The 16,815-nt window shown below is 54.6% G+C and overlaps 1 protein-coding gene across 1 annotated transcript; it reads right to left on the reverse strand.

Annotated features, from left to right (window-relative positions):
* Positions 1 to 2,816: 2,816 nt before the first annotated feature.
* Positions 2,817 to 16,750, reverse strand: GBA2 (glucosylceramidase beta 2). The gene is made up of 17 exons (XM_057369577.1): positions 16,548 to 16,750; positions 12,611 to 12,702; positions 12,269 to 12,384; positions 11,953 to 12,171; positions 11,152 to 11,391; positions 10,698 to 10,800; positions 9,260 to 9,413; positions 8,850 to 8,975; positions 8,563 to 8,747; positions 8,121 to 8,225; positions 7,379 to 7,486; positions 6,717 to 6,868; positions 6,465 to 6,571; positions 6,179 to 6,321; positions 5,769 to 5,884; positions 3,833 to 4,024; positions 2,817 to 3,746 (listed from the first exon to the last, which is right to left on the reverse strand). The coding sequence occupies exons 1-17, from the start codon at positions 16,733 to 16,735 to the stop codon at positions 3,519 to 3,521; spliced, it is 2,574 nt and encodes an 857-aa protein (XP_057225560.1). The 5' UTR covers positions 16,736 to 16,750; the 3' UTR covers positions 2,817 to 3,518.
* Positions 16,751 to 16,815: the final 65 nt, after the last annotated feature.

Consider the following 16,815-nt stretch of genomic DNA (forward strand, 5'->3'; position numbering starts at 1 on the left):
ATGGTCTGAGTGTTTCCAAATTTGGCTGGAATCCCTGATAGTGAATCTAGATGGGAAGGGTGGGACATTTCCAGTCCACRTAACTGGTGTGCATGACAGTCTCCAAAGTTTCCTGAAAAAGACAGGAATTCCAGGAACTACTTGGGGGGTGGTTGTATGGCTGCGTATTTTAAACGCAGCACTTCTAACACTCCCATATGTTATACTTCACAATTTTCTACTTGTAACCACAACTGTTTTATATTATTAAATCAATTATTTTATCAGAATATTTATAACATCCCCAAACCTCCCCTGTGCTCTCTGTGATATCTTTAATGCCCTTCTGACCTTTTGCCAAGGCCATCTTCCCTTCCATCTCCCCCACTGTTGCTCTCAGACTTCATCACTGGCCAGAGGGATTGGGGCTCTTCTACCTCATGGGTGTGCCTTGGCAAGAGGTTCCGCCCCCTCTGCTATAAAAGGAGCAGAACCTTGGTGGCGTGCAGGGCCACCGTGTCCACGGGGACCCTGGGCTGCTGCTGCTGCTGCTCTCCCCAGCCCTGCTCRTGCCCCACAATGCTGCATGCAGGGAGGTGAGGGCAGCCCTGGGGCAGAGTCTGACCATGCTGAGTTGTGCTGTGCTGTGCTGTCCTGGGGTGCAGGGTGAGGGGCGGCACACCCTGGCTGTGCCATTCCTGTGCTGCATAGTTCTCTGTGCAATGCTGAGCTGTCCTGTGCCATCCCAGCATGCAGAATTGGTGCCTGAGGGGCTGCATGTTATAGGTGTGCCACGCTGTGTCATGCCAGTCCACATTATGCCATGCCATCACATATTGCAGTGTAAATGATCAATGGAGCTGCCAGCTCTGCCTGTGCTGTCCCTGGGGATACTCTTTGTCACCTACCCCTGCAATAGGGGTGTACCCAGCACCCCCAGCTCTGCCCTGCTCTGCCCAGAGAGGTAGGGGTGCTTTCCCAGCTGGTGCCCATGCCATTGTCCCAGCTGCCACACAGAGGGGCTGTGCTATGTGATGGGCATCCCATTGCTTAGGGAGGCTGGAAGTGGGACTGTGCCTCGACACTCACTGAGCCACCCACACAAGCCCAAGGTCACCTGAAGGGCTGGGTTCTTACATGACCCTCTTCACCCTGAACACATCTGGGACCTTCTCGGGCTCCTACCACACTGCAGTGGCAGCCACCAACAAGCAGATCCTGGTGTCACCCCTGCAAGGAGYGCAGCAGCACYCTGGTGCCAAGAGACAGCCCACCTTTGGCTTCACTGTGCACTGGCAGTTCTCAGGTACAGCAGTGCCAGTGATCCCCTGCTCATGTTGGGAGGGGGAAGCGTGCCAGCTGGTACCCCAAATACCCCATGGCACCCACAGGAGCCCTGACTGAGGGCACAGACTGGCCCCACACATTTGCTCCTGCCKTGGGACATGGAGAATACGTGAGACATGGGGTTATGGGGTGTGTCTGGKAGAGGCAGAATAGGAGCTTCAGACAAACTTCATTGAAAAGGCCTCCCACGAGTCACAAGGTTCAAAAAGGACTCCCTTGCATTCTAAAATCCTCCCCATGGAAGAGTCTGGGCACAGCTGGATCCAAACATAGTCTTTGACTTTGTCAATGGTTTATGCCTAAAGGATTATATAGATGTAACAGAAACTTTGTACAACGTAGTACCACAGGATTGAGGATGGCAGGCCAGATACATTTTTATAAAAATTAATTATTTACTATGGTAAGTAGACAAAAGTACCGTGATAAGAATGATTTACTAYGTATTAGAAGCTGTATTTTTTACAGTATGATTCACTATTTTTAAGCAATATTAATTATATTAAAGCTACCAAAACCAATTACAAAGTAGAGCCTGAAGTTACTCACCCATACCARTGACTGTGGGCRAATCACTGGTTCAGCCTCAAGGAGTGACCTTGAGGGGCATCCCCACGTGTGGGAGGAATCTCCACACACACTGTGGGGAAGGGGTGTGACAGAAGACCCTGCCCTAGAGTAGGCTTGTGCCAAAAGTCCGCAGTGTCAGCTCAGCAGCTGATTGATACACTATTGATAGTATCACTGCCTGGTTCCTTATTTGGTTCTTTGCCAGTTCTATCACATCTTCACATCACTATCAGGGTGTGTAACTTTGGGACTGACAAGTCCAACTCATTTCAGCATTATTCAACACATTTTACAACCAGTATGATATCCCTTTCTCCCTTCACTGCTGGTAGCTTTGTGAATAGGGAATTGTTCAAGTTGTTTTACTCCCACTGCAGGCAGACGATCCTGCTGCAGTGTAGGACTGGAGTGTCCCTCTCGCCCTGCAAGGGACAGAGCATCTATCTTGTCGAGGGAAATCTGTGTGTCTGGGGGCACAGCAGGAAAGGCGGGGGAGTTCCCTCCCTTCTTTCTCTTCCAGACTAGGCTGGTACAGCCTTCAAATGCTGCAGCGACAGAGAAAGAAGGAAAAGGAAGCCAAGGTGCCCAGCCCTGGGCAGAAGGGCACTCAATTTAGTCAAGGGCCCCTAGTCCTGTGGCTCAACTGCTCCCCACAGAGGCCTTCTCGGGAGGAATGCTCTCGCCTCTGCTGCCTGCAAGGCAGAATAAAGCCAGGAGCCAAGCCGGAAGCAGGTCTAGTGTGAAGGTAAGGCATATCCTGCTCCCTTTGACAAAACTCCACAAGAGCCAGCCACCACTGGGGCTCGTCCCCTCCCTGCCCCCCCCTAGCCCTCCAGCACAACCCAAGAAGGAAAACAGGAGCTCAAAGGGTTTCTTCCTCTGGCTCGGCCTGCTGGAAAGAAGACACCAAAGAAGCAGAGTAGACAGGTGGACAGATTTATTAAGAACTGAAGTGATTTATCCCCTTCAATGTGCTCCACTGCTTGCCCCCGGCGCCAGCAGGGAGGGGGGCCATGGTACCAGACCAGGACCTGCTTCTTGGGCTCAGATTGTCACCATCCAGGGGGCCGGGTCTCCCCTGGGGATTGTATCTGGATTGTATCTGCCACAGGCCTTCCTGGGGCAGAGCCAGTCAGTATGTGCAGTGTCACCCCAGGACAACTACAGCATCCGTGTGCCTGAGTGCACCAGTCCAAGATCCTCACACACACATTCACCCACACCCTTGGTTTTCCTGCAGGGCAGGTCCCCACTTTACCCAGCCCARTGACGGCAGGAGASAGGTCTCCTGTGCCTTGGGACAAGGTACCACCTGCACTTTGGGATGGCTGGGGAACAGGCAGGCTACAACAGCCCTGAGCGATGGGGAAGGGGAGGCACAGGCTCCAGCAGCAACTCCTTAACCTATCCCCCTCTGAGGAGACATTCCCCGTACCTCTGGTCCCCCCTTGTGCTCAGCATCAGCGGCTGAAAGCCCCCTGAGGTCAAGGGCATGTAGTGGAGGTAGGGAAGGAAAACAGCAATGTGAGTACTAGCACAGAGCGGGAGGGAAGGATCCCTGCCTGCCATCTGCAGTCCCCCCGCCCCTGATGCACCCCGTGCCCTGCCCGGTGCCACGAGGCTCAAGGTTGGGTGGGGCCCTGGGGGGGCTGTGCAGGTGCAGGTGCCTGGCCAGCCCGGCGCTCCAGGGCCAGCTGCATGCTCCAGATGCTGAGGGGCCGCATGTAGGCCAGCGAGCGGTACACCTTCTTCTCCCGATAGGCCTCGGGGGTCTGGAAAGCCATGCCCAGCCGTTCCCAAACTGTTCTGTAGCAGCCCTCCGCCGTACGGAAGCCTTCCTCCACCAGCCCCTGCGGGAGAGGGAAGAGGACCATCAGCACATCCACGGACAGCAAGGAACACATGCTGGGAGTGCAGCACCAGCATCCCCACTCACCTCCTGGATCATGGTGGCAGCCAGGGCATAGACCACGCCGATCCACACCTCGTTGGACTGGACGCTGGAGGTGTCAGGCACGCCGTCGGGTCTCATGCCATTCACTGCTCCCATGGTGCCACCTGCAAAGCTCAGCACRTTCTTCTCAAAGATGGTCTTGAGTGCGCTGAGAATGTGGCTCTTGGGGAAAACCTGTGTGGACACAGATGAATGGGCTCAGTGCTCACATGGACCCAGGTTGAGTCTGGAGCTGGATTAAATTTTCCATGAGGAAAAGGGCAACACTGCTCACTGGATCAATAGCAACAAATTCCATCCTCAAGAAAGTAACAGGTGGAAGTGAAAAGCCTCTTTTCCCAAAAAGAGAAAAAAAGTGCCAAAGTACTTAACAGAAAGATGCTGAATGACATTCCACTTTCCTCCTGAGGAGGCTGACAGTTCATCCAAGTAGTGCATCTCTAAAAACAGCTTCTCACCCACAGACCCTAGCCAAGCCCCTTCCCCATCTCTTGGGGCTTTGCTTTGGGGGCGTGGCCAAGCACACCATCCTTATCTGGTTTATGGTCATCACTTGCAAGAGAGGCAAGAGCCAGAAGCCTCATCAGCACAGCCCAGGGACATGCCAGACACTTATTCTCAGTCCAGTGACACCAGAGCCAGGGAAAGCAGAGGCTGGGATGACACCAGGCAGGACCTTGCCACAAGAGTCTGGGCAGCCCAACCTGGCAGTTTCGGCAGACTCAAGGCAAAGCAGCAAATCCCATCTCTCTATGCTCAAACCAAGCATCCCAGCAGACATTGTTCCCCAGTGTGGCTCTGGAGATAAGCTCAGGGAGTGCTGCAGCAATCAGCAAAGGGCAGGTGTGTCCTTCTCTGACAGAAGCTTTTGGGGCAGTTTCTTCAGGATTGCATCACAGGCTGTTCTTATGTTGCATTTCTGACTTGTGCACTGCTGACCTGCGCACACAGCAAGGGCAYGGCAATGAGGTTACCAAGAGGAACGATGCCATCCAGGCAATGGATCAAAATACATGGAAAAACCCCTGGATGGTTACAGGAACAGAGGAGAGGTATTCACCAGTCCCACCTCCAGTCAGCTCAGAGCTCACCAGAGAGCAGGGAGAAGTGCCACCTTCAGCAGCAGCAGTCTGAGACTGGGGAAAGGCAGGCCAGATTCTGGGTATTTTGCTGGAGGGCTGGGTGAGATCCTGCCTGGAGCCCCAAGCACAGCTCCAATCCCACACTGGATTAAACAGAGACGGGAATGACCAGGTTAAGTCACCTGAAGCTCCCCTATGATTTGCCAACAGACTGATGTGGTTTGTCACCCTCCCACAGGCAAAGATGCTCCTCCCTTCACTCAGCTCAGACATTTGCCTTTCCATCTCCACCAGAAAGCTTTGCTCTGGCAACTGCCCACAGGGCATAAATAACCCAAGGGTTCTGCACTGTCCATCTCTCTTCCAGGTACTGCAGCAGCTGCTCTGACCATCGCACCAGAGATGAGAGTCTGCAGTCAATTCTTCTCTTGCAGCTGAAGAGCAACAGACTTTAGGGCCCTGAATAAGCTGTAGTTCCCTCTGACATTAATTTTGGATTTTTTAAGACTGCAAATAACACGTAGAATGTTTCACAGGCTTTCTTGTACCATTTTTAAACAAACAGCACCTTGCCCAGAGGAAACCCTAGTGGGGCCAAAGCTAACTGAAGTTATGTATCTCTGCTGCGTGGCCTCTCTGTGAGAGCATTTTGGTTTAAAATGGATTCTACTGTATCCAACAGCCTCCACTGGAGTGTGCACAGTGGGGGGAGCAGGGAGCTGCACCCCACACCAGCCCTAAGGTGTTACACCCAACACGTGCCAGCCCTGCTGCTGCTTCCCTCCTGCCACAGATCCCATCTCACCCTAACCACACCAGGCTGCCACTTCTCTTACCTCCAATTCCCCTTGGTCCAGACCACAAGCTCCGAGAAACCACTGCCCAGCACACTGGTCTGACATGATGCTGCTGGAGGTGTCACTTCCACTGCTGTCATAGTTGTAGTATTTTCCTGGAAAAGGCAGGAAACAGTTTAAAAACAATAGTTTAGGATACAGGCTTGTATGTGTTTTCCCGACACACCTCCCTGTGTGTGTGGCAGCAGCACAGCTGCTTTTCCCACAACTCTTCCTCCTTTCCCATACCTGCCCCCTCCCTAACACCTGCTCCTTCCTGTCCACTTAGAGGGGCTGCATCTCCCTTCCTTCCCTCATTCCCCACAAGGGCCCCATGATTCAAAGGAGGAGCCACCCCCACAACGGATGCGTGGCCACATGAGCGTGGTTCCCCACCAGTGAGCACCCACCGTTCCAGAGCATCCTCTCAAACGCCTCCTTGCCCTTGTTCAGGATGTCCAGGTATTTCTGCCGGACCTCAGGATCCCCAAGCACCTCTGCCATCTTGCACATCATGCAGACGGCAGCCAGCCACAGCCCGCCACAGTAGGCACTGCCGGAACCAAAGGAGAGAAGCATCAGCAATGTGGGACACCTCAAGAGCTCCATGACAAAAGGGATACAAAGGCCCAGCTCTGAGCTACGTCCCCACCCCACAGCCCCAATGTCCAACCCACACCTGCCTCACTTGCTCACCTGGCTCCATGCACCACCCACGCATCATATGTCTGGTCAGCAAAGCCACCGTTTTCAATGAGCCCATCATTATCCGTGTCAAACTTCAGCTCTGACTCCATCACAGCCTGTGGGAGAGGCAGGAGATGGTCATGCAACCCTTACAGCCTGGAAGCCCCTAACATTCTCAGGAGCATCCATCCTCTCATAATGTTTCTTGGCTCCTGAGGGAACTGGGAAAGGGTGATGCCCCATGCTCTGATCTCCCAGTACCTGGCACACTGGCCACATGTCCTGCAGGTACAGGGAGTCTTGTGTCAGGCAGTAGTCACGGTACACCTGCAGCACAAACTTCAGGTTGAGGTCCTTCCAGTCAGCCGTGTCGTGCATCAGGTAGGCATTGACACGCTGCCATGGCTCGTCACCTAAACAAGGATACACCAGATGCAGCAGGGCAGCAAGCAAGAAACATCCCCCTTCCTGCATGGAAGCAAAAACCCCATGGTGCTGTGATCAAACAGCACTGAAATAATGTTATACCCTGTGCCATCTCTAGCAAGAACAGCCTTCCTGCTACTTCCTTCTGTCTCCCTTGTACAAGCTCCATGCAACGCAGTCTTCATCCCGACCCCAAACCATCCAGCTTTCCACTCCCAGAAAACACAAAATCATAGAATCATTTAAGTTGGAAAAGACTTCTCAGCACTGCCAAGTCCACTACTGAAACATGTCCTTCAGTGCCACAACTACACTTCTTTTAAATATTCCAGGGATGGTGACACCACAACTTTTCCAACAGCCTGTTCCAAGCTTGACAACAGTGTATTTCATGCACCATACCTATTTCCCACAGCTTGGGAGTAAACTACCCTAAGAGAGTTGTGTGAACAGCCTTACATCCTCTCTGCCCTCCATAGGCCCAAAAGACCCCTTACCTGGGTCCCCAATGTCATGTGGCACCACATTCTTCATCTTCACCTGGGCTGTCTGACCACCCATCAGGTACTGCCGGGGCTGGACATCCTCATTGACCACAGTGACAGCTGCAGAGGACACCGAGCAAGACATGTTAGAAAGGCAGCAAGAACTGCAGCAGAAAGGTTGAAGCACAGGAACTGGCAGGGCCACAAGCATGGCAGACTGCCCTTTGGGGCTCCAGGATCACGGCCCTCTGCAAAGGGCTGAGGGGACAGCAGGCTACTCCCCATCCTCGCCTYAGCAGGGGTCATGCAACTGTCACCACCCCCTCAAGGAAGGGCTGAGAACGGACACAAGTGGACTTGGCCCTTCCACAGCCCAGCAAAGGGCTGTGCTCCGCACCCGTTTGGACCACCACCAAGCAGCCACTAAGATGAGCCAGAGCACTGGGGTCTGCACACAGCTCTGTGTCTGCCCTGCAAGGGGCAAGGACCGAGCTGGGAAGACCAGGGGCTCCCCCAGGGCAGGCAGAACCAGCTGTGCACCCTCACATGGCTCAAGGCACCCACAGTGCTGGGCACASAGATGCTGAGGCAGCAGCAYTGGGGGCTGCAAAGTGCGGGGCACAGCAGAGCAGCTGCAGGTGGATGCTGGCTCCAGGGCACAGGTCTGTCCAGCAGGMCCTGTCCCAAAYCCTCCATCTCTCCCTGAGGTGAAGCCCTGAGCAGGCACCAAGGCAGGGTCTCTGGGGACACTCACCAATGTCATACTGCAGGCTGATCTGCAGCTTGGGCCACAGCATGACGAGAGCAAAGGATGCGTAGAAATGGACATCATAGGTGTTGTACATCCGGTACTCCTGGCCTGGCAGGACAGGGCAGATGGTGAGGGACAGGKGACCTGCCATGGGGACAGGAAAAGGGGGGCAGCTCCTCCCTCCACGTGGCCCAGGACAGTGGGATCTTTCCCAGCACAGGCAGGGACTCCTGTCACAAGGAGGTTTCATTCTCTACACAAAGCACCAGTGATCTGAGGAACACCTCATGCTGTAACCTACAGGGTTGCAAGGGGTTTTTCTGGGAACACCACTGCTTCCTAGACACTGGATTGTAATAAACATCCCCATGGCAGGTTAAAAACACATGGCTACAGTAATGAAAGGGGTTAAGTTGGGAGAATGCCTCTCATCCCTGTGAGTTACCTTCCAAATAAGCAAACCTTCCGTATTCCCGCAGGACAGGGACGAGATGTGAGAGTCCAGCCCCTGCTGGCCCCTGCAGGTCCTCAGCACAGCAATCCGGGGGCACCTCCATCCACACGGTCCCCCCATCCGTCATGAAGTAGAGCTCATTGAAAAGGGCTGACTTGTACCAGGAAGGCAGCTGGCTGCAGGAAAGAGGGAAACTCACCCTCAGTGGTCAAGGTGGTGTTGCTCCTGCAGCAGCCAACCCCAGGACGCCACTGGGAAGGTGCTCTCATCTGCCATACCTGTTCTCCAGTATGGGATTCTGCCATGCTTCGATCTTCCTCTCCCACTCCTTGTAGTGTGTCAGAGCGTAATGGGACAGGGCAGGTGCAGCATTGCCTTCGCTGCCAAAAAATCGCGTGTACCTCCTGCCAAGTGAGGGTTTGGTGGGCACCTCATGGGCTCCAGCTGGGAAACCCACATGGACACCACAGAGGAACACAGGATTGCAGTGAATAGCAGAAAAACTCAACTGCTACTGCAGGGACACTGAGAACAGGGGCTGGGCAGAGGGTCCCCTCCTTCAGCTGGCAGGGCCACAGGCACAGGGAATGGGTTGCACAAGGCTCCCCACACGGTACACAAGCCAGGAAAGAGGAGAAAGGGGGTTTTAGATTCATGAGCCAAACACCACTGGAGATAACCCACCTACCTGAGGTGCAACTTCTCCTTGGAGCCAAAGTGAACACAGGGCATATCCCAAACCAGGGCAAATTCAAGCGTATTGTGCCCATGGGCAGGCACCTTGCAGCTGGCACACACTGCTGCTGCCGTCACCTCTCCCTTCTCTGTCGGGCTGCTTTTACCTGCCAGGAAAAAGTAATATATTTTTAAGCAACCAAGGAAGACCTATGGGGGCGTAACTGAATTTCACACATACCTTGAGGGAGATGAAACTGTTTGGACACACCAAAGCCCCTTGTGCAACTTGGAAGGTAAAGCCCCAGGGCTTCAAGGGATAATATTGCCCCAGGAAAAGAAATACCTTCCATGGGAGGAATGGTTAAAAAGATTCAGTCATCCAAGAACAGGAACAAATCAGGCAGGAAAAGCCACCAGGCATGAAAGGAAGGTACAGAGCGTCCCATGACTCTGTATCTGCATGGCACTCAGAGACAATGCAACTTTCTAGGGATAGTCATTGTTTCCAGCTTTTTTGCAGGGTGCTTGAGCCATGCTGGTGTTTAAGAAAAGCCCTGAGGCAGCTGGGTAATTATATGCTGGTTCTGACATGTGTACAAGGTAAACTCATTAGAGCAACAGAAGCGCAGATCCTGACTATGATAATGTCTGGCATGCATGAAGGAAAACCACATCCCAATAGCCTGGAGAGCTCTTAGTACCTCTAGGCAGGAAGCTTATTTTTCTGGAAAAAATTACATAGTAAACACTTCATTTACRTAATTTAAGCCTCAAGAAATTTTGCAAAGACCCAGCGTTGGCATCAGTAGTTTGTCAGCGTCATCCTTGTTTAAAAATTGGCAGACATTAGGTAGTCACCTTTTATGGCAACAGGATGGGAGCAGCAAAGGCTATAGAGACACCACCTTGCTTAAAGGCTCCTCCCAAGAAAGTGAGCACAGAGCTGAGGATGGATGCAGAATTATCAGGGGAATACCAGAGATCATCAGAGAACAGGTACACTAGAAAGAGGGCAGCAAACGATGGCAGCACTAATCCTGGAGCACTGCTAAATGCCTGCTGAACAAATCTGACATCTGGCAACTTGCTCATCTGGCAACAGGAACTGTAGGAAGGTGGCTGGGCAGCACCCTGACTACTCAGCAGAAATTTCAGCTCAGTGGGAACCACAAACAGACTAATGAGATACAGGCAGGTGTAACTGATATAGCCAAGAACAGCCCAAAAGTGGTATGAACAACCTTGAGAGAGCCACAGCAAGGAGAAGCAACAGGAAGTATGGATACAGCCTCAAGTTGGGAACAAGCCACAGCATCCTGGACAGTTTCTACCAACCAAGGAAGCTGGAGGAAGGGAACTCTGCCCTGGCCTGGGTGCCCAGAACCAGCGTGGTCACCCATTCCCCCTGCTCCCCCTCCACCCGTCCCACAGAGGATGGAGGGACTCACCGGTGGGTGAATCCAGCCTGCCATCCCGCAGGAGGTCCTGCCACACCTCTATACCCAATCCCGTGGGATTGAATGCTGTGAGATGGGTGACTCCTGTGCCAGCCTGGGGAAGGGAAGAGCATCATCAGGGGCTGCTGCTTTGGAGGAGAACATTAATGCTCTCCACTCCCCAACACCACCACCRGGACACCACACTCACTTTYCCAYGGCTGCCCAGCAACTCTCAACCCAATCTGCTGTCCCACAAACTTCACCCTCAGSTGKTCTCCTGACAGCACCCCCAAAGAGGGTGCCCTCACAGAAGCCACATCCTCACTCCTCGGGTCAGGCAAATGCTGAGAACCAGTGCCAGTCCCAGCCCATTGCACACCCATCCTTTGCCAGCTGCCTGCAAGCCGCTCCCCACATCCAGCAGGGTTGCACAACCTCCCCAGCACCAGGGCCAGCCCTTTACCTTCTCCCGGGCAGAGATGGCCAGGGTGAAGGGGTTCACAGCCGGGCAGTGGTGCAGCAGGACTCCMGCAACGCGCTCGYCATCCTTGTGGAAGGTGAAGGGCTCATTCCAGTGCCCTCCGCTCCTGTCCTCCTTCGCTCCTATGCCATTCTGCAGGGTGAACATGATGGACACTTCCACGTCCTCATCCCTCTCGTTCTCCACTTCCCAGATGAACACTCCCACTGGCAGGCTGGAGTCCTGGCAGAGACACACAATGCTGTGTACAGGGCTGGTGCTCCAAGCACAGCTGCCCAAACATCATTTCCCCCACTGCTGGGGACACCACTCAGGACGCAGCAGGAGCAAGAGCACCAGGAATAATAACTCAGTCTTAAGAGTGTGGTGCCAAGCCGAGGAGCAGCAGCAGAGTTTGGGAGGCAGGCAAGGCAAAATTCAGAAAGGAAGCCCTGGGCTGGCAAACACCACTCTCTGCCGGGCAGCAGAGGCGGAAAGCGGCGTTTAAGGCTCAGCCCGTGTCTCATCACTCATCTGCTCGGCAGGTTGATACAGGCTCACGTGCTGCGCTGGGGTAAGAGGAAGGTCAGACGTGTCAGCAGCACAGCTGCCACCCTTGCCTGGGGCTGGGAGCCAGCACGGGCAGTGCAGCAGTGTTGAGGCATCCCTTGCTGCAATCCYAGCTCCCGATTGCCTGTGGGGGTTCCCCTGCCTTCGACCATTGCTGAGTGCAGACACCGGAAAATGTTGGGAAAGCCCGGCTAAYAGGCAGCTCTGTCCTTGGGGATGCCATCAGCTCCTCACCTTATAGTCATGGGGGATGACGGGAGAGACCTGCCGGCAAGTGAGCACCACGTTCTGCCCCGGCAGCTCGTAGACCAGCCAGGCTCGGGGGTACAGGGCATGGTAAAAGGCGTAGTGGCCRCAGTAGCCCCAGTTCCAGCCCTGCAGGGCACTGGGTCTCTCCACGGACAAGACCTGCTGGTAAATMGTCTGCCCCTTGCACCGCAGGCACACCGTGAACTGTGGAGGAGAGGAGCAGGGATGAGATCAGCCCAGTGTCAGAAAGCACAGCCACCGAGGCTGCTGCAGTGCCACTCACTCCCCTTGCAGACCGTACCTGGTTGGCAATGACCGTTTCGTAGTGGTAAAGGCCAGGGTTCAGCTGCCAGCGGCAGAACTCTCCCCGCCAGCCACGGGTGATGGTGCCTCCTCCAATCCCGCCCAGTGGACAACCTGGCAGAGACAGCAAAGGTTAGCAGTCCCATTCCTCCCCATGGTGGGATCTGCCTCAAAAACCCTCCCCATGCATCTCTAGAGGGGACACCACTCAATGTTGCTCACACCCCAAAAGCTCCTTGACTCACACATTCCATCTAGCACCCTGATGGCCCCATGTGAATCCCTGCCTATCCCACACACTAGGCACTGCACCACCCCAGCGCCCAAAGTGGAGGCTGACCATAGATCTGCTGCAGAGGAACAGCACACAAGAGGTCAATGAAGGCAGATTTCTTCTCTATGCGGGTCTTCTTGAACCACCACCTGAAGTATCTGCAAGAGAAGAAGAGGTATTAAAAAAGAAAGAAGCAGGCAACACCATCCTTTCAGTGTCTCTGGGCAGGATGAGCAAAGTTGGGTTTTCCCTCCTTGTAGAGATGTACAACAGGAACCTGTGTCCCTGTGTTCAGGGTACAAGGGGTGAAAGTATCTCTGTCGTCCACCTGGAGCACACATCAGTCAGCAGTCACAAACAGCCAGAGCTTAGGTAGCTCAGGACTGCAAGGGCACACTGTGAAAACAGAGCACTCTACAACTCAAGAGCAGGGCTCCCAGCTCGTGCAGCACAGGAGGCTCTCCCAGACATCCACGGAGAAGTGGGAATGCACACAAAGACCACCACCACCACCACCTCCATGCCTGGGGCAGAACGTCCTGCTAAGGAAGGCCTGGAAGCAGAGGTACATACCCAGAGAAGCCATACACTGCTCTAGGGGCAAGAGCCTTGCTCTTCTCCCTCCATGTCCCCATAGCCATGCACTGACACATCCCTGTGCCTCATTCTCAGGGGCAGATAGCACAGGGCAGCCTTTCCCTGGAAGTGGTGGTGGTTGCTGTCTGCAGTCGGCGGGACCCTGGGGACTTGCCTCCACCTGCACACCAGGTGCGCAGACAGGCACTGCCCATCACGTAATTTCTCACCCAAAGGTCTGGGAATCAAGACATCATAACAGAGGCACACCTGCAGCTGGGTGTGCCAGCACCACTCCAGGCAAGAGCAGCAGGGCTGGGCTCCGAGTCAGTGCTCGTAAAGGACTGTCTTTTGCTAATAAACTGCCCCAAGTTAAGCCTTCTATACAAAGACAATTAGCACACGGAAACCAGCTACCAGACCAGAAGCTGCTGAACTCTGCCCAGCAAACAGTCGGGCAAGACCCAACTGCCAGCTCCTTGGGTGGTGGGGGCACAGGAGACCCCATGGTGGGCAATTTCCCTGAGCTACCTGCAGACACCCATGCCATACTGAGCAGAAAACCACTCCAACCAGGCACACACAGCCTGTCCCGCTCCTGCTTTCACAGGATGCAGAGCACAGGCGATGAGCAGTGAGCAAGACCCCCCTGGGACATGTACATCATGTACATGTACAGTAGGGAGAGGCTCTTGCATGACACCCCTACAACTACACTTCCCCAGCAGAAACAACCCACATTTGACTTTTTGGCTGCTCACTATGCATTCAACTTTATTCATCAATATCAAAGGTCCCCAAATCCCTTCCAGGGTGAAATTTTCTGCATTGCAGTCTCACAGGACCTGATTGCAGCCTGCTCTCCACTTCTACAGACCCAGCTTTGTGTTTCATTGTCTATGGACATTTTGCTCACAGAGGTTCAGGGCATGATGAGAACCAGCCTGTCCTGCATGACTGCCCTAAACCGGGGCCTGCCTCTATCTTCCAGCTATATCTGCTGCAACTGCTCTTCTCCAGCCATGACAGACCCAGCCTTAGCCTGCCAAGGCGAGGTTTTGGCAGCGCTCTCTCTCCTTCTCTCTCAAGGAAATTATTATTATTCTTTTCCAGCCCAGCGTCTGGGAACCAACCCAGCAGGCTTCTGGCAACAGGAAATAAGGTGCCCAGGCAGAGTGGCTGCAGCACAGCCTAGCGGGRCATTGTGACTCCTTGGAATGGACACAGCAGGTGAGTTTCAAAGAGCAGTTTTTCCAGGAGCACGAATTAGGAAAACGTTTGGGATTACTGCCACTACCAGAGTCAATTTACCATTGCAGTAGCACACTCTTCTCCTAGCAAAAAGGAGAAGACTCTTCTCCAAAATTGTGCAAGTGAAGAAGAGAAGCCCAGTGGTCAATGCCCAATTGCTGTCTATTAACAGCCTTGCCAGGGCTGCAGAACAACCAGGAGAACGTCTTCGTGTTCCGTAGCAAAAAAAAACCACCRTCAGGGCTGGAGGGCATTTCTTTCYCTTCAAACTGGCAGTGGAATTAAAACCTGTCTCAACATTACCCAGCTAATCTGGATTCATGCCGTGACCCCTCTCGGGACACATGAGCCACCTCTGTGGAAACCTACCTGCACCTCTTCTCCCGCCTTGCCAGCCCCAGCTGAGTCCTCTGCACAGTCCCTTCTTTCCAGACATGCATGTCCCCCACGGTTACCCTGATAAACCCTGAAATCAAAAAATCCTGCCCCAGGGCTGTCAACACCCCAAGCCATGCCACATGCATCAAGGGCTGGTGCTGCAGAAGAGGGCAGCCATCATCATGTTTGATTTGACACATCAACCCAGGATGTGATGGCTCCTCTGCAGGTCCTGGATTTCCTGAGCTGAAGACATGCAGTGACCCCAAGGTGCTCCTGGTGGCTGTGAGCACCTGCACCAGGTGACTTTGCACTTGAAGCATCAGGCCATGCCAAGTTGTGAGAGCACCCTGTGTGGCACAGGGGCCACTCACCATGAGTCATTCAGGAAAGGGCAGGCCAATCTGCAGGGCTTCACCACACTGCAGGACTGCGTTCCAGGTTCCTCTCACAGCACCAGCACCCAGGTGTCCTTGAACTGGCTGTTCCAGTCAGGCAGACACTGAGATGCCCACCAATGCTTGGAGCATGCAGCCTCCAATACAGCCTTGAATSCCTGAATTGGCTGCCCTTTGTCAGSCAACAATGCTGCCCTTGGGTTTTAACTCAAACCCACACAGGTATWTCTCATCACCTTAGCACTTTGTCCTCTGCTCTCAAGGTTAGGCTCTCCTTACAAGGAAGATCTTGTCCTTGCGAAAGTATTTAGAGGTGACAACCAAATTACCTCCTAAGCTTGAACAGAAGAGGCAGTCGTTTGAGCTTCTTGCACTCAAAGACCTTTTCCTAAGACTGATACAAGCCACTTCCAGCTTCCAATGAGAACAGGGCAGGAGCAGCCTCTCCAGGATCTCTTCTCATCCCAGCTCACCCCACCAGAACTTCACGCTTTCCCACATGCTCAGCTCATCCCAACCTGCCATGGCAGCTTTTCCAGCAGCCTTTATTTATCTCCGGTGCATGACCCACACTCTCCCTTCCCCGATGCCCAGGCTTGTACCGGGGTGTCTCAGGTCAGACCAGCATGCTGTGCACCCTGAAGCAATCCAGTATCTGCCCTTTCATCCAGCTTTGCAGGAACCAGCTTGGCAAGCACCAGACTCCAAGGACACCAGCAGAAAATGGAGGCAGGAGACATAAATCCAGCACAAGGAAGTAAGCAACGCTGTCACCGGTCCCAGCATTCAGACTGACTGGTGCACAAGCACTGCCAGCACTTGGACTCCAGCTTTAAAGGTTAAAACAACACCCTCACTTTGCACGAGTGTTCTCCATCATTACTTCCAGCTCATCCCAGCGCAAAGCCGGGAGAGGTGCCCCGTTCCCAAACCTGCCACAGTACACAGCGTTCGTTCCAAACCGCTCCCAGCTGGCCCCAGTTTAACCTCCAGCTGTCAGCACTGGGGACAATGTCGGGGAGGATGCGGCAGCGATGAACCCCGAAAGTGGGAGATGGGGGTCCCCATCCATCCCCAAGCGATACCCCCAGTCGTCCCAGCTCCCCCCGTTTCGGGAAGCCCGAGCGCCGGGAGTTGCTCCTTAGCACCAGTGCTCCCATTGCCGGCGCCAGAAAGGGTGGAGGGTGCCGGCGGCTGCGAGCGGCAGGAGGGCGGCTCCCGCCAGCCCGGGGCCTTCCGTGATCTCCCGGACTCTGCCCTCCGTACACCGGGATGCCGCCGGTGCCTCCCCGGAGCGAGCCCCCCGCGACACCGAGCGGCTTCGGCGCGGCGTTATGCTCCCCGCGGGACGCCCTCCCCCGTCCCGGTGTGTTCCCGGCCCCCTCCATCCCCCGCCGTACCGCAAGCCGAGGCCGACGTGCCGCAGGACATCGCGGAGCGGCACGTCCCCGGCGCCGTAGGGCTGCCGCAGCTCCTCGAAGCTATGTGCCAAGCAGACGCGCCAGCCGGCCGCCGCCACGCCGCGGCCCCGTGCTGCCCCCTCGTAGCGCCGCATCAGCGGCCCCTCCGCCGCCTCCGCCGTCGCCATCGCCGCCCCCCGCCCCGTGCGCGCCCTCTTCTTCACCGCCCCGCCCCGCCCCGCCCGCGCCCCCGGGGCACGGCGGAAAC

Source organism: Malurus melanocephalus, unplaced genomic scaffold (genome assembly GCF_030028575.1).
Source record: "Malurus melanocephalus ecotype Western Australia unplaced genomic scaffold, MMel_1.1 scaffold_113, whole genome shotgun sequence".
Lineage (NCBI taxonomy): Eukaryota > Metazoa > Chordata > Aves > Passeriformes > Maluridae > Malurus > Malurus melanocephalus.